Source organism: Grus americana, chromosome 1 (assembly GCF_028858705.1).
Source record: "Grus americana isolate bGruAme1 chromosome 1, bGruAme1.mat, whole genome shotgun sequence".
Classification (NCBI taxonomy): Eukaryota; Metazoa; Chordata; class Aves; order Gruiformes; family Gruidae; genus Grus; species Grus americana.
Genome location: NC_072852.1, coordinates 99,022,202 through 99,048,096, shown reverse-complemented (window position 1 = coordinate 99,048,096; position 25,895 = coordinate 99,022,202). Strand labels below are relative to the sequence as shown.

The window sequence follows — 25,895 nt, the reverse complement described above, 5'->3', positions numbered from 1 at the left end:
ATAACAATATCCAGACATTCCATTCTAAAACTTTCAAAGAGGGGAACCACCAGCCCATGCTCTTCTAATCTACATGTCAGCAGAGAAAGGCACAAACATAGACTCACTCTGTCTTACCTGATCAAGTAAGTGAATTTGGCCTTTATTTATATGATGGAACTAAGGCTAGTTATGCCCAGATCTACAATTATGGAACTGCATCACTATTTTATAGAGAAATAGGTGTTTTAATAGAGAAAAATCCTTGCCTGGTCATCTAGTCAATCTTGTTTGTATTAATAAACGCAAATTTCTATGCCAACACTGGGAAGCTCAATAACCATCTGGGTATTACTACATGGGTATCCCTACACTGAAATCCTCTGAAAGGCCCAGTGCATTTAGAGCGCTTCACGTATAAAACACACAGCACTGAGTTCAGCACAAAGCACAGCAATAAAACAGATGTCTGTAAAGGCACCCACCAATTCTGTGAGAGACTAGCTGTTATGCTGCAGTCCCCCAGAAAGTCGGCGGCCAAGGGCTTTAGGTTGTCTCTCCTTCTTTAATCAACAGCTAAGATGTGACTCAGACTTAGCATTCTAAGCAGAGTCTGAACACTGTATTTCTTCCACGCTCTGGCACTTAACTTATCTCACTGCACTACAGTCAGGTTCCTTTGCTCACTTACTCTTGCCTTATTTTTTTTCATCATAACAGCACGGCTTCAACATAAGCAGAAGAGTAGACTAGGTGCACTTCAGGGCCTAGGTCACTCTTCTCCAGCTGAGGAAACCTAACTGAGATCTCCTACATCCTGAGAAAGTCAGAAGTAGAAGGGGAAACACAACGCCATCAGCCACGTTGTAAAGAGAAAGTAAAGCACTCCATAGCATATAGAAGAGACAAGTAACTGGCTTCAAGGAATCTATGAAATGCCAATCCTAGTTACACCTGGCCACCTATCTCAAGAGCCAGGCTGGCCAATAAAGCATAGACTAAACCAAAAATCAGATACATCCCTCTTCACGATTTCTTTTTTACTTAAAAGTCTGTGAATCCCACTTAGATATGTCTAATTCCCGTGAACTAAATAAAGGACTCTAGAAGTCAAGTTAAGCAGCCTACAGTTTTAGTTCCAAAGCTGTATGCCTAACTTTGTTTAAGGCTCTGCAACATGAACCGGCCAGTGTCCCATTTCTGATAGTTTGGTTATAGCTGCTCCAAAGCAAAGCAGTTACTGATGATGGGACCGATAACTTTTTCTCCTCACCAACAGCTGAGACTGATTCATATTTCATAAGTAAATTTTGACTTTCCACCAAATTTATTTTAATAATTCCTGTTTGAAATCTGTTAGCTAATGTAGCAAATATCTAGGTCAACTGGAAGAGAATTAGCAGACGTAGATAAATACTCATCCTCTCACGAGGAAGAATAAACACTTTACAAAATAGTCCTGCCTCACACTTCTTTCAGCTGATGCTGACAGTGACTGGTGGCTTTTTTTGGGAGAGGAGGCTGTGCTTTGCCAGTTAGTTCCTGACCTAGTTTGCTTTGGGTTCAGATGAGTGTTGTAGGTGCAGCAAGGGCAATTAGTAGGAACGTATAGGCCTTTATAAAGTGTGGGCAGTAGGACTGCACCTTTCAGAGACTACAGTGTCTAACTACTATTGTCAGAATGAGCCTTTGAATGCTGATTATTTGCAGAAGCAATACACTGACATTAGGACCAGAATCTTATCACAAGCTTGTATATGCCTAACCAGAGTGAGATGAGCAAATACAGTAACTTGTCCCTAACTATTTTCAGTTCAGCTAATTTACTGTAGTTAGTAACTTCTGGTGGATATCTTTTTCAGCTCACACAGCCTCTTTCAACTCATAGCAACCCAGTAGCCACAGCATCCCTTTAGTAAGGAGCTCCACAGCTTAATTGCACACGGTGTGAAGAACTACCTCCTATAATTTATTTTGATCCTGTTTGCCAATCTTGTTTGGTGTCTCCTCCTGCACTTGTTATTTCTTCACAACCTAAAGTGTCCTAGTTAGCTTCATTGATCTTTATGTGAAATTTATTTTGCTACTTAGCATTTCTTGCCTTCCTTCAAAGCTTTTTTTAGATCTTCTGTATTCTCTTTTGAGATAGGAATGGGAGATAGCAAACCAGCATGTAATTTCATAGACGAGGGGATGTGCTATGGTTTTGAGTAGTTAACGCTCTGCTTTGTTTTATCTTATTACCCTCCTAATATTCAATTTGCCAAGAAAGGCCATTGTGATGAGCACTGAGGTGATTTTTCATTAAAACATCTACCGTAACAACACAGTCTTGCTCTTGGGTGGTAACTGTTAGTTTGAAGGCCATCATATTACATGTTTGGATTGTTTTGTTCCCCAAGTACCACTGCACACTTGTCTGCGCTGAATTTAATCGTTCACTGTCATAAATCCTTTGTACAGTTCTTTACAGTTAGCACTTTATGCTACCAAGAAAAAAAAAAACAAACCAGTATCATCACAAAATGTTCAGCTCTCTGAGCTGGTCTGCCACCCTGCCACAGAAGCACCAGAGGCAGCACAGAAAGGAAGACACCACAACAGCAACGTTGCCTTTGTTAGGCAGTTAGTCCACCACTCAAATGTATCCACAAAACATTCACAGCAACAGCCTCCCCACCCCAAATTGGTCAGGAAGAATATAAATAGTACACTTTTTTTCTGAGTAGGGATACCTGTCACCATGCATTTGTCAGTCCCAGGGGAAGAAAAAAAAAAAGTCTAAAATTGGTCAATTCTCAGCACTTGCAACAATCATCAGTAAGAGATGGGGGCAGGCAGGGAGAGAAAAAGCTGAACTAAGTATGAAATAAATTCCAAACCACATTCCACATACATTCTATATGGAACAGGCAGAGAGGGAATAACGTATGTTTGTTTTACAATTCTATGTACTTTAATATCTGTTTTTAAGTGATCTCATGGAATAGCTTTTTCTAGAACAGAAACTAACACCTTTTTTTGTTCAAAATATTCAACATGCCATGCTTTGAAACAGGACTGTAAACCAGAACATAGGTAAGGGTTTATACCAAAAAGACCCCCGAAAGCAAACAACCACCCCCCCCAAAAAAAAACTTTACCACTTCTGACATTTTTCAAGGAAAACAAAACTCGAAGGACATGCATATGTTCACCTTCATGCTGTGAAGTTATGTCATCAGAGCACTTCAGAAAATCAGATAGATTATGCTGAGTCCTAAATGCTTTATTTAAAGTTTGTATTTATCAGCATATTTTTAACAACCACACTAATTTCAATATAATGAAGTCAGCCAAATAATAAGCACATAATGTTGTCAAAGTAACGTGTCCTGTTCCTTCTCCAATACACAGTGCAGAAAACAAGGGAGGTGACGTTTTTATGTGACTTTCCGCAACAACTACTTCAAAAATTCTGTTAGGGTGCAATTTTTATATACTTAAATTCTCTCCATGCATCATTCCCCAGGCTGTCTTTACTTTTTAAATTACTACCATTGATGAAAAGACTGTAGGGCCTTTTGTCTTCCCTTTCTCATTCAGCACAGATACAGATATTGAAAGGGAGGCTGAAGCACCTTTCTGACACCCCCCTTCAACTCAGCTCCACCTTTCTCCCACAGCAATACACTACCTTCCCGTTCTTTAATATATTTGAGTAACTCAGTGGAAAATCCATGATTCACATGTGTCATATAAAGTGCAAAATCAAGACCAGACTTATCAGACTTGTCAGTCTTATAGGAGACTCCTGTAAGACAGCTAAAGCAGCTAACCCCGAAAATGACAAGGTAGCAATGAAAGACCTGAACCAACGTAAAATAGTATTTTTTCCTGCAATGTTATGTTTTAACTGATTAAATACACACATATATTTTAAGTGATTAAATACACATATAAAGTGGTGTGCCTATGTTCCGAACACTTAAGAGAAATAACATTGCACATAACTAGATTTGCAAATACATAAGACACAAGAAACAAATGTTTTATACAGCGCTAGGCCTGAAGTTGCTACAGCTTTTCCTGTCTCTTCCTGCAACAACAAAAAAAAAAAGAAACTAAAAAGAAATAGATCCCACCAATTTTAAAGTTTTGTCATGATTAGGATTATAAGTGAAGCTACTCTCACAACTTTTTGTGAGGTTTCACAGTAAAGGAAGTCACTAAAGGATTAAAACCACAACAGTTCTGTGAGTACTTCTGTTTATAGTCTTCAGAAAAAGAAAGCTAGTTAGCAAATACAGTAGTTGTCATTTGTTATAATAAGCAAATATAGTGGTTGTCACAGAATAGAATGACCCAAAAGGATTTAAAATACCAAGCAAAAAAGGGACATGCTTAAAAAAATTAGGTTCCTGAAAAATTAAAGACCATAATTAAAAGCAACACCTACCAGGGTTACCTGTTCAGCAAAAGTACCAGAGCAGCTTGGATACCAAAGTTCTAGAAGAAAACTTGAGTAACACTAAATTTACTCTACCTGAAAACAGCAGAAGAAATAATTGCACCTTTCTTACTGTCTTTTTAACGTATTTAGTGGATGATGAGCATTTTGTTGTTTCTACAAACAAACAAGCTAACTGTGTCCTTGCAAAAAAGGATTCCATTATCCAAACAGAGTAGAAAAGGCCTTAAAATTTTAAGATAACATAAAACGTTACTTAACAGATACACCTTTAACATGGTTTTATATAGTTTAATTTTTAAAAAAAGGAAAAAGGCATGTAAGCAATGGTTTTACTGCAATTCACATGTGAATATTATATAAGGAGTAACCAAACATAATCACACTTCTGGAAAAAGAAAAAACCATCACCCAGCAGCAGCATGACACATCCTATGAGACAAGTTTCTGCCAAAGCTCTACCCTTACAGCTAAATGCTTCCTCTCACCCTTAATCAACAAAATCTCATCCATTTCCTCAGCCTGGTTGAGGCAAGAACAGTAAGACTGGGTTCCATATACCCATTACCTTCAGCTACCCAAAGAGACAGTTTTGATACATATTTACAGTCTGTCACTTGTACAGCAGTCAAAACTCTGTATTAATTCTAGAAAAGCAGTTTTGGCTACTTGTAGCACTGTAGTAAATGTGCCTGTGCAAGATTTTATGACAAAGATAAATATTTATACTGAAGTCATATTCCTCTCACCATTTGATTAGTGTGCCCCCCTCCCCCCCCAAGTTAAACTCAACTAATTTAAGGAACTGTTTTGATTCTATATGGAAGAGGTAACTACCAACCTTGTGAAAACACACATGAATGCATGTCTGGATCACCAGTGATATTAATAAAACACAACTTATGATGCATTTCAAGTAAAAAGTACAATTACTTCTTTCCCTCATCTGAAAAACTGCTACTCAAAATGACTTAACTTTCTGATTTTTGCACTACCTACTTGTGGTTTAAGCCCAGCCAGTAGCTAGCCACCATGCAGCCACTCAATCACCCCTTCCCTCCCACCAAAGGGATGAGGTGGAGAACAGAAAACAAATCGAAGGTTGAGATAAAGACAGTTTAACAGGATAACAAAGGAAAAGTATAACAACAACAACACTATTAATACAAGTGAGGCACAAATACAACTGCTCACCACATGCGAAAGGAAAATAAAACAGTCCTATACCCAGCCTAATCCAAGCAGCAATCCCACTTCCTAGCTCGCTTCCCCAGTTATATCCGGAGCACAGATCTGTATGGCAGGGAATATCCCTTTGGCCAGCCTGAGCCGGCTGTCCTGGCTGTGCTCTCCCAGTTGCTGGTGCACCTGGCAGGGCGTGAGGAGCTGAAGAGTCCTTGACTTTTAGTGTAGGCACTACAACTACCTAGCAACAACTAAAACCATCAGTGTGTTATCAACATTATTCTCATCCTAACCCCAAAACACAGCACTACACCAGCTACTAGAAAGAAAATTAACTCTATCTCAGCCAAAACCAGGACAGTGTCCACCCCTTACCCCATACCATGTACATCATGACCAGGTCCTGTACTTCCCAATACATTCCAATTAGTCACCATCACTTCTCCTATTTTTTTATATTTACACACAGATATCATCCCCTTAGCCTATGGACGATCCCTCTAAAATGTCCTCTGAGTTCATTTAGTCCGTGACTTTTGGGCTCCACCTGCTGTAACAGTCTCTCAGGACAGGAGAGATGGTGTGTGCTACTGGGATTGTTGCATGCTGCATCCGGAGCTCACTGCTGGTCTATCTGGCATGGTCCATGCTCACAGTCTGCGCATTGAAGATGTCGATTTCAAGGAAGTTGCTGGGCACCGGTTGCTGAAGTCAGGTCTGGTTTCATCACCTCTGCACCTTGCTCAGTTTCATCAAAGTTCATCCTTCATTAGTCTGGGTGATTTTTACTGTAATACCATTTTCATGGCATACAGCAATCATAGTAGTGATGACATGCAGTATTATGTAGCAATTAATATCATACAATTTAAATCATTGGCTATTCTCACCCAAAATCAAATCCCCTTGAGGTACACATTGGACTTCCCCATCCTTCCGCATCACCCACCAAGTGCCCCCAGGTCCTTGAGCAAAAGCAATCCTGTGGGATGGGTTTGCCTTTGCCTGAGGTAGGGCTAACCCAGACTGTCTTCCCTAACATATTCTTCATGTGAACTACAGGCACTTTTCCCCTTCTACAGTACATGGAAATTGTGATTGGGCGGGGCCAGCTCAATTGGTATACACCCTGGAGTTAACTAACCAGGTGGCCTTTGCTAAATGTGTGTCCTGATGTTTGACAGTCCCACCACCCATTGCTCTCAGTGTAGTCTTTAGCCGTCCATTGTACCTTTTGATTTTCCTGGAGACTGGTGCATGGCAGGGGATGTGACACAGCCCCTCAATGCCATGCTCTTTGGCCCAGGTGTCTATGAGGTTGTTCCAGAAATAAGTCTCATTGTCTGACTCAATTCTTTCTGGGGTGCCATGTCGCCACAGGACTTGCTTTTCAAGGCCCAGGATTGCGTTCCAGGCAGTGGCATAGGGCACAGGATATGTTTCCAGCCATCCGGTGGTGGCTTCCACCATTGTAAGCACATAGTGCTTGCCTTGGTGGGTTTGTGGGAATGTGATGTAATCAATCTGCCATGCCTCCCCATATTTATATTTCAGCCATCATCCTACATACCACAGAGGCTTTAACCGCTTGACTTGCTCAACTGCAGCATGTTTCACATTCATGGATGACCTGTGCAATAGCATCCATGGTCAAGACCACCCCTCGATCACGAGCCCATCTACATGTTCCATCTCTCCCTTGATGGTCTGAGGTGTCATAGGTCCACCAAACTACATATAATTCACCCTTATGTTGCCAGTCCAGATCTACCTAAGCCACTTCAACCTAGCAGCCTGATCCACCTGCTGGTTGTTCTGATGTTCGTCACTGGCCTGACTCTTGGGTAGGTGGGCATCTACATGACATACTTCTACAACCAGCTTCTCTAGCCAGGCAGCAATGTCTTGCCACAGTGGGGCAGCCCACATGGGTTTGCCTCTGCGCTGCCAGTTGCTCTGCTCCCGTTGATGCAACCACCCCCACAGGGCATCGGCCACCATCCATGAGTCAGTATGGAGACAGAGCACCGGACACTTTTCTCTTTCGGCAATGTCTAAAGCCAGCTGGATGGCTTTCACCTCTACAAACTGGCTCGATGCACCTTCTCCTTCTGCAACTCATCGTGTAGGACTCCATACAGCGGCCTTCCACCTCCGATGCTTTCCCACAATGTGACAGGGCTCATCAGTGAGCAGGGCACAGTGCTTCTCATTTTCTGGCAGTTTATTAGGCAGTGGGGCCTCTTCAGCACGTGTCACCTCCTCCGCTGGTGACATTCCAAAATCTTTGCCTTCCGGCCAGTCCATGATCACTTCCAGAATTCCTGGATGACTGGGGTTTCCTATTTGAGCCCGCTGTGTGATCAGTGCGACCCACTTACTCCACGTAGTATCAGCTGTATGGTGTGTAGAGGGGGCCCTCCCTTTGAACACCCAGCCCAGCACCAGCAGTCAGGGTGCCAGAGGGAGCTGGGCTTCAGTACCAACCACTTCCAAAATGGCTTAAACCCCTTCATAGGCTCCCAGTATCTCTTTTTAAGTTGGAGCGTAGCAGCCTCGGATCCTCGCTATCCCCGACTCCAAAACCCCAGGGGTTGACCTCAAGTCTCCCCTGGTGCTTTCTGCCAGAGACTCCAGGTAGGGCCACTCTTCCCGGCTGCAGCATACAGCACATTTTTTACATCTGGTCCTGCTCAGACTGGCCCAAGGGCTACTGCATGAACTATTTCCCGTTTAATTTGTTCAAAGGCTTGTCGTTGCTCAGGGCCCCACTTGAAATCGTTCTGCTTCCAGGTCACCTGGTAGACAGGGCTTACGATCAGACTGTCATATGGAAGATGCATCCTCCAGAAGCCCACAACGCCTAAGAAAGCTTGAGTTTCCTTTTTGCTTGTTGGGGGAGACACGGCTGCTATTTTGTTAATCACATCCACTGGGATCTGACGATGCCCATCTTGCCATTTTATTCCTAAAAACTAGATCTCCTGTGCAGGTCCCTTGACCTTACCTTGTTGTATGGTGAAAACAGCTTTCAGAAGGATTTGGACTTCCCTTTCTCAGAGATGACTTCTGCTAGGCTGACCCATACGATGATGTCATCAAGGTACTCCAGGTGCTCTGGAGCTTCACCCTGTTCCAGTGCAGTCTGGATCACTCCACGGCAAATGGTGGGGCTGTTTCCACCCCTGGGGCAGTCAGTTCCAGGTGCATTGGATGCTCCTCCAAGTGAAAGCAAACTGTGGCCTGCACTCTGCCACCAAAGAGGTTGAGAAAAATACATTCACCATATTGACTGTGGTGTACTGCCTGGCTGCCTTTGACTCTAATTCGTATTGAAGTTCCAGCACACCTGGCACAGCAGCACTCATGAGCAGCGTGACTTCATTCAGGCCACGATAGTCAACTGTCAGTCTCCACTCTCCATTGGATTTCTGCGCTGGCCATGTGGGACTGTTAAAGGGTGAGCAGGTTCTGCTGATCACTCCCTGGCTCTCTAGTTGACAAATCAGCTTATGGATGGGAAACAGGGAGTCTCACTTGATGCGATATTGCCATCAGTGCACCACTGGGGTAGCGATTGGCACCTGTTGTTCTTCGACCCTCAGCAACCCCACAACAGAAAGGTCCTCCGAGAGAGTAAGCAAGGTAGACAGCTGTTCAGTTTCCTCCAACCCCAAGGCAGCTATGCCAAAAGCCCACTGGTACCCTTTTGGGTCCTTGAAATACTCTCAACTGAGGTAGTCTACATCGAGGATGCACAGAGCCTCTGGGCCAGTCACAGTGGGGGGCTTTTCCCACTCATTCCCAGTTAGACTCACTTCAGCCTCCAGTACAGTCAACTGTTGGGATCCCCCTGTCACTCCAGAAATATAAATGGGTTCTGCCCCTTCATAGCTTGATGGCATTAGGGTACACTGTGCACCAGTGTCCGCTTAGAGCCTCATACTCCTGGGGTCTGATGTGCCAGGCCAGCAGATCCACACGGTCCAGTAAATCTGGTGGTCCTTCTCCTCCATCTGGCTGGAGACAGGGACCCTCTAGTCCTGCTCATAGTATTCATTACTGATGAATAAGTTCGTGTGGCACACGTGGATTCAAGTCTCATCCTTGTTACTCACTTCTTGTAAATATGAATCAGAAGCTCCTTCTGTAAGATCAGAAGTAAGATCAATCCTCCTACTCTGTCTAGGGAACTGTCCATTGAAGACTGGAGCAGCAATTTTCCTGGAAGAACCACCATTTGAAATTGTTTTGCCCCGCAGATCCTATACTCGTGCCTCTAGGGTCGAAGTACCTTTTCCATCCCACTTCCTCATGTCCTCTGTGGTCACACAGGTAAAACCACAGGGTGCCTCGTCGTATGCACCCTCTATATCCTCTCTCTGGAGCAGAAGAACCCTTGATCCTCACAGCTGAGATAACAGTCCATACAAGCAGGGAATAGGACATATCCTGTTTGAGTTGCCCAACCTCCTAGGACAGTTTCTCGAACAGGTTTTCAGATTTTTCAGTCTTTCCACAGCCAAGACACAGGCCCGTAGGGAGGCAGAAAGATTTTCTTCATACTACCAGAATCAGCCAGCCACTTCATCCACTGCCGGTGACTCTTCATCTTCCCAGTCCATTACTGTTAATGATTTAGCATATGCCAGTGGTGTGCTCTGTACGAACCTCTGCCACATGGGTCGGATACACTGGACTTAGCAGGATCTGTGGGTAACTGCGCGTTGTCCAGGTCATAATAATCCATCTCCTGCATGGCTAATTCCCTCAGGTACTGGATACCTCTCTCCATGGTGGTCCATTTGCCTGGATGACATACATCATCTTCACTGATGGGATACTTTTCCCTCACACTTGAAAGAAGTCAGATCCAGAGGCTGAGGGCTTATGTCTTTTTCCGAATCGCCTTGCCAATGCCACCTTCCCTGGACAGGGATCCCAGCTGCTTGGCTTCCCTACCCTCTAATTCCAGGCTACTGGTCCCACTATCCCAGCACTGGAGCAGCCAGGTGACAAGTTGTTCACCTAACTGACAACTGAAATCTTTTCACATATCTTGTAGCTCACTCGGGGACAGGGATCAGGTGGTTATCTCTGGTTCTGTCTCTTCCTCCTCCCATTCTTGTGATGGCCCTGTTTTGTCATCCTTTACTAAATGAGTTGACTTTCTTATGTACAGGAGCAACTGATACCGGCACAGGTTTGGTCTCTGGTTCAGCTGCAGTGCTTATCATCGGGGTTGGAGTAGCCACAGTGCCTGTAAGCAGGGGTTGATCTCTGGGTCATATTCTTAAATAGTTGTTTAACCCTAAATGAGACCTGAAGCATGTTCAGGAGACCTAGGCAATAGAAACATGCTGGTCTGAACATCCCAAGGATATTAAACATTCTCAAGAGCTATTGTAATTCACCTGGAGAAGAAGGTGAAAGAAGGTGTCTCCCCCACATATTGGCTCTTCAAGGAGAAAAAGTAAAAAGTATAATTATTAATAGCTTCCGACAAATGGCTCCTGAAGTACGGAGATGAAGCTGTCGCTCCAATGCCACTGAATACAGATACCAAACTGGTCTGACTATCAATGATTTTATCATAAGCCAGTAGTACACCAAATATAGCAGAGTGATAACCTTAATCCAACACCCAGAGGTGACAAACCACACAAACACTGATAACCAGTATATACAGCAAGTCACATGAAACAATTCTTAGAACAAATAAAACAACATTGTGACCAGAGGACCAGTGATGATTAAATTAATAAATGCTTATGACAAATTTGTTTTAACATGCTCTGGTCAGATCAGTCATTATCTCAACCCTTCCAAGCCCCACACTGGACATCAAAAAGGACTGTCATAGTTTAACCCCAGCCGGTAACTAGCCATCACGCAGCCACTCAATCACTCCTTCCTCCCTGGGAGGAAGGAAAAATGGAAAAAACCCCTTGTGAGTTGAAATAAAGACAGTTTAATAGGATAACAAAGGAAGACGACAATGCCACTGATGCCACCGCATGCCAAAGGAAAAAAAACAACCACCCAATGCTCAATCTTTTTCTGAGCAGTGACCCCGCCTCCCAGCTAGCTTCTCCAGGTATATCTGGAGCATTATGTTCTATAGTACGGAATATCCCTTTGGCCAGTCTGGGTCAGCTGTCCTGGCTGTGCTCTCCCACCTTCTGGTGTACCTGGCAGGGCATGAGAAGCTGAAAAGTCCTTGACTCTTAGTGTAGGCACTACAACTACCTAGCAACAACTAAAGCATCATTGTATTATCAACATTATTCTCATCCTAACTCCAAAACACAGCACTATACCAGCTGCTAGAAAGAAAATTAACTACCTCGGCCAAAACCAGGACACTACTGCCAGAAGCATGCCATTTCCAACTTGAAAAAGCCCACATAGCAAGGCTATCAGACAGACTATGCTATGGAAGCATCACTCAATGGACATCCTTCTTTTTACATATAAAAATCTGCAACTCTTTTATAAGTTATAATCTTGATATATTTTTCCAAGAAAAACTCATAAGCTTATTTTCATACAAAAGCTGAACTTTGAGACAAGGCATTAAAAACTGGAGAAGTAGCAATATCAAGAAGTTTGAGAGTGTGAAACAGAAAAGTTCCAAAGAAGTGGAGGGAGAAAAACATTACAAAGATCAAGCAAAGTATACAATGTATTTGTACAGTCATGCAATGTTTCCTAACTCCTTAATTCCACTTTTAAAACAATGAGATAATTTCTCAGGGTAAACCTAAAAGGACAGCAGGCACAAAAACTGAGAAGCCAGACATAGAGAGAAATGAGTATGTGAATAAGAAAAGACTTTATACTGTTAAAGACAAGAGCATTGAAGACTGACTCCTTCAGCCTACTGATCTACACATAAAGAGGTTGCAAATCAACTACTATTGTGAATTCTCCCAAAAAGCTGACTGAAAACAGTCAAATGCACTACAGATACCAGTCTTGCGTGATAGTGGCTTATCAGGTTTCTCATCAAGTGTCAAAGAAAAGAGTACCACCACCTAACCCAGGACACCCTCCTTTGCAGGCAGGTAATCCTCAATAGATCTGAACTATTTTTGGCATTCGGCTTGGCAGTAAACAAGATCTGGTGCTTGCCCCAGCTATTTTGTAAGGATTTCCTTTTAAACCTGAACTTCACTTGAATCTCAAGCAGCACAATTCTAAACTGCTAACTAGTAAATTGAATATGCTTGTTCTCACCAGTCAAGCAAGGAAAAAAGACCCAGAACACAACAACAGGGTTAATTTTTAAATTTAACAGTTTCAAGTAGTTATGGTATTTTTGATACACAGGTAAATTTAGTTACTGCAATGTATGGTTTGCCCTTTACAAGCTTTCATGTAACTAGCAATGTCACACATTTAAAAACAACCTGAAAAACATCAGTTAAGTTAAATATGACTTTCAACAGTGCTCTCAAAATTTGAGCCATTAACAAATATAAATCATATTTATTCAGGAAGCTACAGAAAACCCCTAGAACATCATTACAAGAGAAAATGGGTGGTTAAAAATTACAAATTATACCTCCTCAGAGAAACAAGCTTCAAAGAAATTGAAGAGATCGCTTTCCAGTACTAGTACTCATGTGAGCAAGATTTCTGTAGCTAAACTTTAAAACAATGTATGGAGACCAAACATGGATCCCAAAAGTCCAAAAAGTAGTAAAATAAAAGTGTGGCATAATCTAAAGTTTGTTGGGGGTTTTTTTGTATCAAATATAAAAGCAACACCAACTGTTGAAAGTCAAAGTCAAAAACAAGTACTTTCAAATTTAAGCACATCACAAAAAGTGTGAAAATGTATTAATCTCAAAATCAGAAGAACAAACATTCAAAGATATCTATGTTTTTCAGCCTTCATCCCCATAAAACAAGACAGACAACAGTTGAGTCATAGACTCTCTTTTTTTTTAATCAAGTAAAATAAATCCAGGAAACTCGTATCTTCTCTCGTGCCTTACTAAACTTTACTTCTTAGCTTTCAAGTTTATAAACCCAAGAATTATTTTTCTAGCAGTGACTCAAGGTACCACCAGTTAATGTAAGCATACTAGGTAATCTTTATTTTGGGAAGTCAGATCATACTGGAAGGCCACAAGCTGATGCCACAGTAAGAGCAGATTGAGTAGTGTTTAGCACTCACAGTATTACCTTGTTACTTTAGATCAGATTCACTTTGTGGTCATTTCAGACAGTACTGAACAACATAAAATAACATCTAGTACAGTTATGCAGCCATGTGGACAACTACAGAAATGCTAGGAGTAACTTGTAATATTTTCATAGTACTTAATGTTATGAGAAAAGGTTCTAAAGAGAAAATTTCAAACTAGATGATAAAACTACACCCACTTCAAGTGCAACAAAGTAAGCTATATCCATTTTCCAGCTTGCTGTTAAGGTCTGTTTTCAAATCAAGTAAATTTGGAAATTCATCCTTGTAATTATAAAAGCACTCCCTCCACCCTGATACCAAAAAGCAACCACCTATGTTATTTTCTCTGCCCATCATTTGTATTTCACTCACACGGGAACCTCTCAATGGCTCTGGTCCCTGAGAAATCTCATGAAAGAATTTCAAATTCTGCATAACGTAAGTTGAAACCGATGAAGCTCTTCCAAACTTTTAGACTAAGGGGGGTTCTCTTTGGTAGCACCTTTCAAATTTCTTTAAACCTACAAAGTAGTTACAGACACCTTGTTCTTTAGCTTGTCAAAGTTGGGAACAGTAGAGTTACTTCTCCCAACGTGTAAGTGGTTTCAATACACAGCAAACTTCACAAACAGGAAGAAATGCCAGGTCAGCAGTTTTTAGAAAGTAACAGAAACAGCTGACAAGATGCATAAGCCAGGCACTTATCTTCCAACTGTCTCTATTTCCAATGATGGAAATCTTGATTTTTGTTTTCCCCATGTTTTCCCCATCAATCTCAAATAACAATCTGAGAAGACATTTTATTTGACTTTGCCTTAGAAGATTTAGGCTATAATGGCTCTGTATGACCATGCACAGCTGCAATACGAAAACAGATCCCAGAAACTACATGTGGGTTTAGAGACTCCACATTCTGTCTTCATCTTGTATCATTAAATTGTGATTACTCATATATTTAAGGGAAACGCTCTGATAATCCAGTCATCTTTTGTAACTGTTACTTAACCTACTACCTGAAACTGAAGTTCAGCTGCAATACTCCAAGCCTCAAGAGTACCGAACCTAGTTGTTTATGGCAATATTTTACCTTTCTAATATATTTCAAGGATTAAAGACGTGCATGCCAATGCTTTTCAAGGTCTAAGCCACCCTCTTACTCCTCAAGATCAGTCCAAGAGGTCCTTGCTTCTATCTACAGAAAGTGGCTCTACAGACCAAAAAGGCTTTGCACCTCACTTCATTTTTCCTGTAGCTCATACTGAGGTGTGGATGTGCGCATACTTCACACAGTAGCACAACTAGAAGCAATCTAAACAATATTATTTTCAGCTGACACCAAGCTTCATCACTATGATTGAAGCACAGCCATGTATTTTAAGAGGCTGTTATTCTGAAAATAAAAATGTTTCTTTTGGGTAGTTTAAACTCATGGTATTATCGCTAAGCAACTATTTCTACAACTGCTGTCCCTGTTTTTGTGTTGAAAGTTGAACATAGGAGACAAACCAGGACATTTAGAAGTGCCAAATAACCATTAAGACAAGCAAAATTGTGTTATCAGTGCAAAGTGGAATGAGGTGGAGGGGCTTGATCTGCACAACAGCCAAATATGACCTTCAGAAGATCTACATAGAAAAGTACAAAGCAACAGGCTCTGACAAAAACTAGAGCCAAAGGGAAAGACTGCACTAAAGACAGACATATCTGGGCATGAAAAAAACAGAAGTTAAATCTAATAAAGCAACACAGTATTTAAATAAGTTTTGTTTTACAACAAATGTTATGAGAAAGAGGTGACCATGATACTTTCTGAAGAAAAAATATAAATATGCTTCATCACTTATTAAATAGGCTGAGGGTCTATCAGCCCTCTGTATGTACAGGTATATATAGACCAGTATAATTACACCACCACCAATCTGATGAGGGTAAGTGAGCTAATGTGCAGCACACACAACTTCATTTATTGTCAAACCACAAATGTCACACAGCTACTAGCTTTTTATACCAGTACACTACACCAGTTAAGATCTTGCATTTATATACTTAAATCAGTAGAAGAATCCATTACTAAAAAACATGCTTAAACAAAACATGGAAGACTATATTTTGACTGAGCACATGACTGCTGATCACACCAGGCCAAATTTAAACAACAAAAAAAAAATCCCTGGAGACAAAGTGTTAATATATTAACTCACTTTCATCAGGATTATTTAAACTATGCATTGTTAAAAAGAAAATTTAAGAGAAAATAAACAGAGGCTTTTATATACTCAGAACATTGGCTGCCCATGTTCTGAGAGTTCATAAACTCAAGCAAAACAAAACAAAGTAGGGGAGAGGGCTTGGCAATCTTTCTACACAAAAGAAACTGCAGGAGAAGTCAAGGTCAAGTTATTTAGCTACTCTACCATTAACAACTGTGATATAACTATTTTATAGGAAAATTCCTTCCCTGGTCTTGTCCTCTTCTGTTCCCTACTAATTCCTAGCTTCATCTGGAAAACAGAATTGGCCTTACTATATGAAGCGATCACCCTGCCTACACTTCCTCCTTCATACAACAAATTCAACACACAGCAAGCATGAAAGTTAGAAAATTTTACAATAAAACTCTCAGTGTTCAGGAGAAGCAAATGTCTTTCCAACCTGCCAACTTAATCAAATATGGTTGTGATTTCTTACAATTGTAGTTTACTCCATACTTGCAAAAAACACTTCTCCTTCTACGGGCTTCACAATTTTTTTCACATAAACTAAGTTTAGAGAAATCATAAAACAAAAGAAAATATAAAAGGATTGATAAAACCAAAAAGCAACCTGTGGATTTATTAAGCAGTATGCTACCCGTGTTGATTTTAAACACATCTTACAGTAAATAATATTTCAAATAGATGTTTTATCGAATGCTAAAACAGGAAGAATAAAATAAGAACGTAAAAACGCCTTTATTTAAATGGAAGAAAACAATCATAGTGGTGAGTTAAGCAGCCAGGAAGTTGATGAAATGAAGTAATTCCATACAAAAAAACCTCTAGATTGTGTTGCTGAAAACAGCAAGTAGTGTAGCTGAAATATACCCAGCATAACTAATGCTTCATCAACACCTGCTGATGAAAGCAACTAGGAAAAGCAACCTGTTGTTGCTTGTTACTTTGCAAGGCATACATGAAGAGGTTGGAAAGAACACAAGAATTCCGGACCCGCATGAAGAAACGCTGTTTTTCAAAGGAAAAAAAAAATACCCTGGTCTAGTTTAGCCACCGTTACGGGAACCGGTTCCGAGGCCCTCCCTCCCGCCCGCCCGCCCCCCCCCACTCCCCAGCCCAGGCAGAGCCACCCGGAATTGTTTTGCCCGCAGCACCACCGCGACACCACCACGACCACACGTGTCCCAGTTCGCCGGGCCCAGAAGCAGCAAAAACTCCCCGCAGCGGCGGGGTCCCGCCGCCCTCCGACGCCCCCGGCTCTTCCTCGCCCTCTCTCGCCCCTCCGGCCGGGAGGCGCCTTCCCTCCCCTCCCCCACACAAGCCTCCCTGCCAGCCCCAGCCCGGCCCCGCGCCCGGCCTCCACCCTCCCCCCGGGCCGAGCCGAGGGCACCGAGCGCCAGAACCCCGGCTGTCCCCCGCAGCAGGACAGGCGTCGCCTCCGTTCCCCTTCTCCATCTCAAGACCCGAGAGCGCAGCGGAGCGGAGCGGGCCGGGCCCCCTTCCCCGCTAACCCCCCAGCCCTGCCCCGGGCACTGACCCCAGGCCCGCAGAGGGGCGTCAGCCCCGGCCCCGCAGTGTCCCCCGCCACCCCGAGGGAACAGGGGGACCCCGAGCGCCGCCGCGCCCCACCCCCGCCCGCGGGGGGGAGGGGCGAGGAGCGGGCCGGGGGGGCGGGGCGGCACTCACCTGGCAGAAGCGGCGGCAGTAATACTGGCTGTTGAGGAGGGCCGGCAGGCCGGCGGGGAGGCCCGGCGTCACCAGCGCCTCCAGCTCCTCACTGAGCCGCTCCGACTCCTGATCGCTCTCGTCTTCCGCCATGCTGCTCCGGCCGCCCTGCGCGTACCGAGCACCCCCCTGCCCCCACCCCGCCACGCCGGAAGGGGCGCCCCCCTTCCCGCCGCCTCACGTCCGGCCACGCCCACCCGCCGCGCTCCTATTGGGCCAGCCGCCGTGCCGATCAACGGCCAACCACGAGAGAACTCGCTGATGACTTCTGACCTCTGGTTCCTCCTTTCCACCCGGCCCCGCCGAACCGTTCTTCGATTGGACAAAAAGTCTCTTCGTTACTTTGTCCCCTCCTTGCCATTGGCTGCTCGTCCCGTCTGTTACACTTCCCTCCGCAGCCTCCCGCCGACGACTGGCCAAAGCCCCCGTCCGCTAGACGCCACCATCGCCCTCGCTCATTCTGACTGGCCTGAGCAAGTTTCCATCACGGCACTTACATCCGCCCCCCACTTCTAATTGGCCAGCAGTGCCATCCATCTCCGCTTGCCTGGGCCAGGGGTAACCAATCACTGAGGGGTTTCTCCCCTTCGGCCGCTCTGTGGCGGCGAGCAAGAGACGGGCGGCGGGCGGGCGCGGCGGTTGCTAGGCGGGTTGCTAGGTCCCGCCTACCGCGGCCGCCAGGGTGGGTAGGTCCGTCTGGCTGCAGCGCGGCGCTGGCAGCGCGGCACCCGTCGGCGGAGGGGCGCGTCCGGCCCGCGGCGTGGGGCCCAGCGGAGGAGCGGCGGCGCGGCGGCGGCGGTGGCAGCGCAGCGCCCGTCGGCGGGGCGTGGGGAGGCCGCGCGGCCGGAGCGGGTAACGGCGCCCGGCAGGGGGCGGGCGGGGGCCGGCGGGGTGCGGCGCGGCGGGCGGCGCTGCCTCGGCAGGGCCCGCCCGGGGCCGCGCTGCGCCGCCTGCGGGGTCCCGGGGCCGCCGGCGCCTGCGAAGGCGACGGCGCCTCCCGGCTCTGTCATGGAAACACCCGCCGAGCCGGGCGGGGGAAGGAGCGGGGCGGGGCGGCGGGGCCGGGGCGGGAGGGACCGCACCTGTCTGCCGCCGCGGGAGGGGCGGCGAGGCCCGTGGTGGGTTTGCTGCCGCCACCGCGGGCCGGGCCGAGGGAGGGAGAGAGGCGGCCGACGGGGCGTGGACCTCGCCGCTTCTCAGAGGCCCTCAGGGGTTAAATGGCGCCGTCGATCCGGTGACCAAACCCCAGGGAATAAATGCATCGAGTTCTGGCTCCCGATCACAGCGAGGGGAACAGCGAAACCTGTTTGGCGGTTGGAAATCCAGCCTTGTTTTCCTCCTCACCTGAAACCCTCCCCGGGCTCGCCAAGCGGTCCCCTGCACACCTTGAACGGTTCTGTCTCCGGTGACGCTTTCTAGCCGAGGCATGCTCCTCCGCCTTCCCCAGGGCTCCCGCCGCTGCGGAAAAGCTCGCCTCGATTGGAACTGTAACGGAGGGTCTGTCCTGGATGCCTTACCTGCACGCACACCTTCCCCTGCACTTGGCAACCCAGAAGTAGTTCAGGCATTAGTAGGCATCAAAGAATCCATGCCAAAACTTGAGGAAAAAAAACACCCAACAAACCACACCAAAAATGCTGTGTTTGAGTAGTTGTACTGCTCACAGAATTCCTACGGATCTTGATAAAGCATAAGGACAAACACCTAGTTTGGTAGGGGATTTCTTTTGACATTTCAGAACCTAAGCAACAACTTTATGTTAGGTTAAGACTTGTTTTCCGCTGGATTTCAGGAGACAGTTACTTAGGAAACTCATGGGGATAAATTGCATAAAGCAACAAAAAAAAAATTAAAAAAAGATTGTTTATCTTAGTCTGTAGTGTTGTGCAGTATCAGTCAAGACTTAGAGTTCTGGAGAGTAAGAGACCGTGCAAAAAATAAACTAGGAAATTAGCTAATAGCAAGATCTTTGTCTCTTTTTTTTCCAAAAGGTTGTCATATCTTAGTGTAGCAATGGTTTAAGAAAAAATAATTTTGAAGACTGAATTTTCTGTTCCTTTTCTCTATTTCCAGACCAAGCAAAAAGCCTTCTGGACAGCAGAAACTCCAGTCCTTAGAGTGGGACAAGCTGAACTTGTAATTAGTTTGAGAATTCTGGTCTTTTAAAGGCAGATCTTTTAAAATGTTGCAACAGCAAACTCTGTATGTGTAACAAAATAAGTACAGAGAATAATATATCCAGAGGTATTCCAATCTCTCAGTATGCCATGTAAGCACAGCCAATACAAAATTCTTCATTCATACCCATAAGTAAATGCTCAGACAACCTATTATATTTCCTCAAAGTATTTGCCAACATATGCTTTTTTTAATAAACACCTGTTGCCCTTTTTTGATAACGAAGTGGGTAATTGATGTAATGAATGGTCATTTTGCTCAGAAAACCTCAAACCTGAACAGAGCTATTTCTTCAACATTACTTTGAAAAGGACTTAAATTATCTTGGCTGAGATTTACACCAGCTACTCTGTTTCTCGACAACAACAAAGAAATAGGTCCTGTTTTGATTTTACTACACTTGACTAAGTTATTGCCTGATTCGGTAACATAGTGTAATTTAGAGTGATGTGAGAAATGTCCAGCTCTTAATTATCAGTTATCTTCCTCAGAGAAGTTGTTGCCTTTGAAAATACAGATTCTTGTTTTGCATGGAAATGCATGCATTTTTCTGTTCACATTGGGCTGTTTCACCAGCCTCTAGTTGCAACAACAAAAATCACTTGCTGATTTGCTTTTGACTCTGAGTTAAGGTTCAATCTAATGGTTGTGGCTTGAGCTGGGGTAAAAGTGAAGGGTGTTCTCAAATGAGTGCTGACAAAGCTCAGGTTTGGTTTTGTTGGGGTTTTTTACTGGTTTTTGTAAGTGACAGTAATGGCCGCCTTGCCTGATATTTGGACAAGTAAGTTTTTCCTAACAGATCTAATACACATTTTCAGGAAGTAAACAGAAAAATACTGACTCAACATAACTAAGAAACTGTCAAATATTACTAAGAAGAAAGCACTCTTTACCCTAAGGTATAAAGGATAAAAACTCTTCAAGAAAAACAGTAAAACCTTTCTATTTGACTTTCAGTGATGAACAGATTGAGTTTTGAGGGTTCTGTTGAGCTTTGTAGTTGTAGAAACTAAAAAGTATTTTGCTCTGACCTGTGAGGAACTTTGGTCTCCTAAGTTGTTTGGACTTCAAGATGAAGAACCTTTCGATAATAGTTTCACACATGTATGTTGCATGTAATTATCTTTTAGATGTCAAGAAGCACTATATTAGATAGTGAATAGACTGCATCCAGAACTATTTGGTTGAAATCATTAGCACGCTTTAACAGTAATTTCCCCCCCCACCCCCCATCTTTCAGGTAAAGTGTATTGAAGGCAACAATGGAACGATTTGGAGTGAAGTCCGCTCCGTCACGTAACCGCTCGAAGACTGCTTTGTATGTCACTCCTCAGGATCGCGTAACTGAGTTTGGCAGTGAGCTGCACGAAGATGGAGGAAAACTCTTCTGTACTTCCTGCAATGTGGTTCTGAATCACGTTCGCAAGTCTGCGATCAATGACCACCTCAAGTCTAAAACACACACAAAGCGAAAGGCAGAGTTTGAAGAACAGAACGTCAGGAAGAAGCAAAGGACTCTGACTGCCTCCCTTCAGTGCAACAGTACTGCCCAGACAGAGAAAACCAGCGTCATCCAGGACTTTGTGAAAATGTGCCTGGAAGCTAATATTCCACTTGAGAAGGCTGATCATCCATCTGTGCGAGCCTTCCTGTCCCGCTACGTCAAGAATGGCAGTTCAATACCTAAATCAGACCAGCTAAGGAAAGCATACCTGCCTGATGGGTATGACAATGAGAACCAACTCATCAATACTGAAGACCGTTGAGAAGAAAACTGTTTTCATCATTGTTGTGAAGTTTTACATATTGATGGTGTGGTTTATTTTTATATTCATGCATATATACAGTGTTACATATTGGTTTTACAGCTATTTTGTATTATTGTAGAAATGACAATCTATTTGTGAACTTAATGGTATGCCACAGACTGTTGCTAACCCTGCTGTAGACTTCAGAGCTACATTGATGTAGAACTCATGATGAACGTAGGGAACATACCTGGCATACACCTTATGTATGTTCAGTGACGCTAAGAAAAAGGCACTCGGATGGAGGACCTCGCTTGCCTAAACTGTGCATCTAAATATACAAGAAAGATGATGTGATAGGGATTGTTAATCATGTCAGTGGATTGCTTTGTCCAGTATCCTGTCCGTGAGTGACCAAGAAGAAGCGCTGCACGTTTGAAATGCAAGAACCTGTAGAGTGGTTAGTTAAAATACAACTGCTCTGTTGGGGGAGGATTATTGCAGATTCCTATTCAAGTTCAGTTCATGTTCTAAAACAAAACATTTTTCTTCTAGAATGCTCTCATCCTATTTGGTGCAACTATGGATGTATTCATTATCTAGCTTAAATAGCTGGTCTCTGGTATTGACCTCTGAACTCCACTATTCTCATAAAGCTGGGAGTTCTGCAGGTTTACCACGCCTGCTGTTTTAAAATCACCGTTTCATTGTCATAATTTAACATGTCCACTTCAGTTTCAGTGCCAACCTTTGAAAGCTGAGTAGACAAATCAGTAACTGAGTGTGGCTTGCTGCACAGCTGCTGGCACGTGAAACTTATACTGGACCAAGATCTTAGTAGAGAGGATTAACCCCTTTTTCTTACTAGCAGGATAAAGGATGCTAAATCTCAATTGAGGGTGTGAGAGGCACTAAATTGTGGAGTTGAGAAAGCTTTTTGACAGTGCACAGAAGAGGCTCCTCCATCTGTCCCTGAAGGTCCTCAACATCTCTGGCCTTGTCCTCAGCCTTTTACGCAAAGGAGTTAAAGTGATTAAAATAGTTTTCAAAATACTTACTGCAAAGGCTATTCAGTACCTGTAAGCGCAAGTAGGAAAGCATGTGTGCTTTGGAGCTATACTGGAATTACAGACCTGGGCTGTATTTCTTACTCTGTGCTGAGGCCACATCTGTTGGACTAGCAAAAACTAAAATGGGAAATTGAAGAATTTCAATAATATTACCCTCTCCAAAATCTAGTAAACTATTACTGAGCTATTCCAAATTATTATGCCAAATAGTCCATTCGATGTAAGTGCTTGATATATAAAGTTTTTGAATGGAATGAGGGAGCATTGTGCAAAGTGCTGGAACATGACCAACTTACGCCTGCTCTAGATTTCCTTGAGATACTCTGGGTTCAAGGAGGTGCAAAGCATCTTCTAGCAGTACAGAAATCCTCCACTCAGTGGACACAATGCTGTAAGCATGCTTTATCTCCCTCAGGTGGAGCCAGTTGTTCTGCTCAGCTTCCCTTCCCCAGCAGAGTTTCACAGTATCTGTTTCTCAGTATTTCTTTTATTGCAGATATTTGCAGCAATACTAAGTAATTGCTAAAAAGAGACAAATAAACCTGCTTATTTTGTTTCTGTAGCTATTTCCCTAGCTATTTTTAGAGCAGTCTCTTTTGCTGGATTGAGAGAGACTTACATACTTAGTAACAACTGTTTTTTGTGCAATTAGCTCCTACAGAAATGCACTTGTATTACTTGCAACCATGTCTTGTAGCCTTCTGCTGTGAGACCTGTTGGAATAAATGGGCAAAGCTAAAGAGCAGAAGGCTGCCTATCCACGTGTACCAGTATACGAGTACTCGGTACACTGCTGCGCCTTTGGTCCCTATTGAAGCTAGTGGGGCTCCACGCAGTCATAGCAATCCTGTCAATGATAGTGGTTGCTGGTTTAGAACTTCAGACAGAAATAACAGTAGTAATTTTTTTCTCTCATCCTAGATATCAAAATATGCCTTCCAAAATATTTGCTATTGCACAAGCTTGGGTTTAGCTTAAGATCATGAACTGCCTTGGGCTAGAACTGTTTTATAAATCTTCTTAAGCCAACTGAAAGGTACACTGCCAATAGCCTTTTCTGTCCTAACAATAATTGAAAGTGTTCTTTTGCAGCTGCTGTTTCTTTACAGTGAAACAACATCCTTGCTTTAATTTTTTTAATTTTTTTTTAACCTCATGAATGCTATCTTAGAATTGAAGAAAATAGAAAACAATGGAGTATTGAGAAAACAGGCTTCCATTAAGCAAAAGCATCTAGAGAAGATGGTCTGATCAAAAGGTATGAATTTGAACTAGTTAGCGCAGTTCTTGCTAATACGGGATTTGACAGGCTGCACCCCATAACCATTTTATATAGGATTCTATGTTTTTCCCTTGACTGGCAAACTAACAGACATTTTGAAAAGCTTAATGGTAATGTTAAATAGGCTCTTGCACAACTGGAAACAAAAAAAAAAAATCAAGTTACTTTCACTTACACAGTTTTACATAAAAATAAATTAGCAATGTCAACAGCTTTTGTTAAAAAAAGAAAACCAGTCATTTTCAATAAGGCAGAGCAATACTAGAACACTTAGTTTCTCAAAAGTTTATTCTATTTATAAAGCACTCTGTGTACAGGGCCTCAATTTACAGAATTAATACAATTCTTTAAGTATTTTCAATAATTATTCTAGTACCAACTTATGTTTTATGCAGAATTACTGCAGAGGGTATGAGCCTGGTGAGGCTACAAGCTCATAACAATTTGGAAGCAAAAAAAATGATCATCAGAATTTTGAATGGAACTGGCTTAATTCCAATGCACAGCAGTTTGCAGGACACTCATGTTTTAATAATAGGATATTTTTGTTAAAAAAATACAAACAAACCCAAAAAAACACCTCAACATTTTTCAAGCTTTATGAAAATCAAGATGTTGATCCATTGCAACAAATAGTCATAATGGAGTAAAACAATGAAAAATAAAGCACTTCCAGGTGATCTAGAAACAATAATGAATAAGTAAGTTTATATTCATGGACATAACCCACGGACATAACTGTCAACAAGACAGTTACACTCATTTTCTTCATAAGTAAAAATGGTTCCACTCGGTCTTGGAACAGAGTCCTGCAAACAGTCAAGTTCAGAGCATAATTTTGCCAGTGTGGCTGTAGTTGGATAAAGCATAACCTTGATTTCATTGCTATTGATCTTAGAGAAGATTTACAGTGGAAGTTTTCTGGTATATCTAAACCTGAGTAATAACCACAGCCTCTGTTCTAGGAATTAGTTAAGTTGTTTAACAGTCTCCATGGGGTTTTCCTTTTTTCTGCAAGAACACTGCATTATTTTTCCATGTATTTCCTGTAAAGAGTACTCTCAGAAGTAAAAGGAGGATGGTAGTAATGTTTGCTTTTCATTTTACATACATATTTAGGGACAAGCTATATGGGATACTTTTTGCCAGGTGGTTTTATTAATATATTTGAAACTCTAAATGTAATATAAAAAAAAAAAGAAATATTTTCTTCTCTGACAATGTACTTACATTAGTTTAACCAACTCACAGCTAAAATTACTCCAAAGTGCTTTTCTTGCAACAAGAGTAAAATACAAAAAAGAACATTCTCTGTTTTGTGACTATTTACATGTATGCACCATGTTAGTTTCAGTTTGCATGTTCTTGAAAAAACCTGTGAGCAAGTTCTAATATTTTTAAGCATTTTGAAGCCTGTGATTCAGCAGGTCCCTAGAGGAGGTGAAACATTCAACATAATGAAAGGGAAAGCTGTTTTTCAATTGAGAGAGAAACTTGGTTCTGCAAAGTATGGGATATTCTCATGATAGAAGGACTATTTTTAGCCAGAGCCCCTTCTAGCAATTCTGTTGAAATGAACAGTGAAATGCTCCCTGCTAGGTTTGGCAGCATAATGAGGTAGTTTTCAGGAAAAAACAATAAAAATTAAAAAAAAAAGCTGGAAGTTTGGCAAGGATAATCTCCATTTATATTTACATATAAAGAGAGGCAAGACTTACTGTTGTTGTGTTCACATTGTACTCACTGCTAACTCTGTGTAATTTGAGTGCTTGTTGTCTTTGTACAATTTTAAGGTTGTGTCTAACTTTCAAAATAAATTTTTTTTAACAAAGCTTCTCATTGTAATAATGCTGTTAGAGTTTAGTCTC

General features: G+C 42.9%; 2 protein-coding genes and 1 long non-coding RNA gene across 3 annotated transcripts in view; 1 reads left to right on the top strand and 2 right to left on the bottom strand.

The window, feature by feature from the left end:
- The window catches only part of ZNF654 (zinc finger protein 654), a 40,269-nt gene extending 22,362 nt beyond the window's left edge, over positions 1 to 17,907 (bottom strand). Inside the window, exon 1 of the mRNA XM_054838972.1 lies at positions 17,711 to 17,907. Coding sequence (XP_054694947.1) covers positions 17,711 to 17,842 — 132 coding nt within the window. The 5' untranslated portion in view covers positions 17,843 to 17,907. The remainder of the gene's footprint in view (positions 1 to 17,710) is intronic.
- A 441-nt stretch (positions 17,908 to 18,348) lies between these two features.
- CGGBP1 (CGG triplet repeat binding protein 1) lies at positions 18,349 to 25,334 on the top strand. The gene is made up of 2 exons (XM_054839407.1): positions 18,349 to 18,601; positions 21,168 to 25,334. Exon 2 carries the CDS (start codon positions 21,190 to 21,192, stop codon positions 21,691 to 21,693), a length of 504 nt encoding a protein of 167 aa, XP_054695382.1. The 5' UTR covers positions 18,349 to 18,601; positions 21,168 to 21,189; the 3' UTR covers positions 21,694 to 25,334.
- The window catches only part of LOC129211819 (uncharacterized), a 13,822-nt gene continuing 9,169 nt past the window's right edge, over positions 21,243 to 25,895 (bottom strand). The window contains exon 5 of the long non-coding RNA XR_008578987.1: positions 21,243 to 21,379. This is a non-coding gene — a long non-coding RNA (uncharacterized LOC129211819). The remainder of the gene's footprint in view (positions 21,380 to 25,895) is intronic.

What these genes read in the sequence shown, in the direction of transcription:
- CGGBP1 (XM_054839407.1), top strand. Translation starts at nt 21,190, where the DNA reads ATGGAACGATTTGGAGTGAAGTCCGCTCCGTCACGTAACCGCTCGAAG.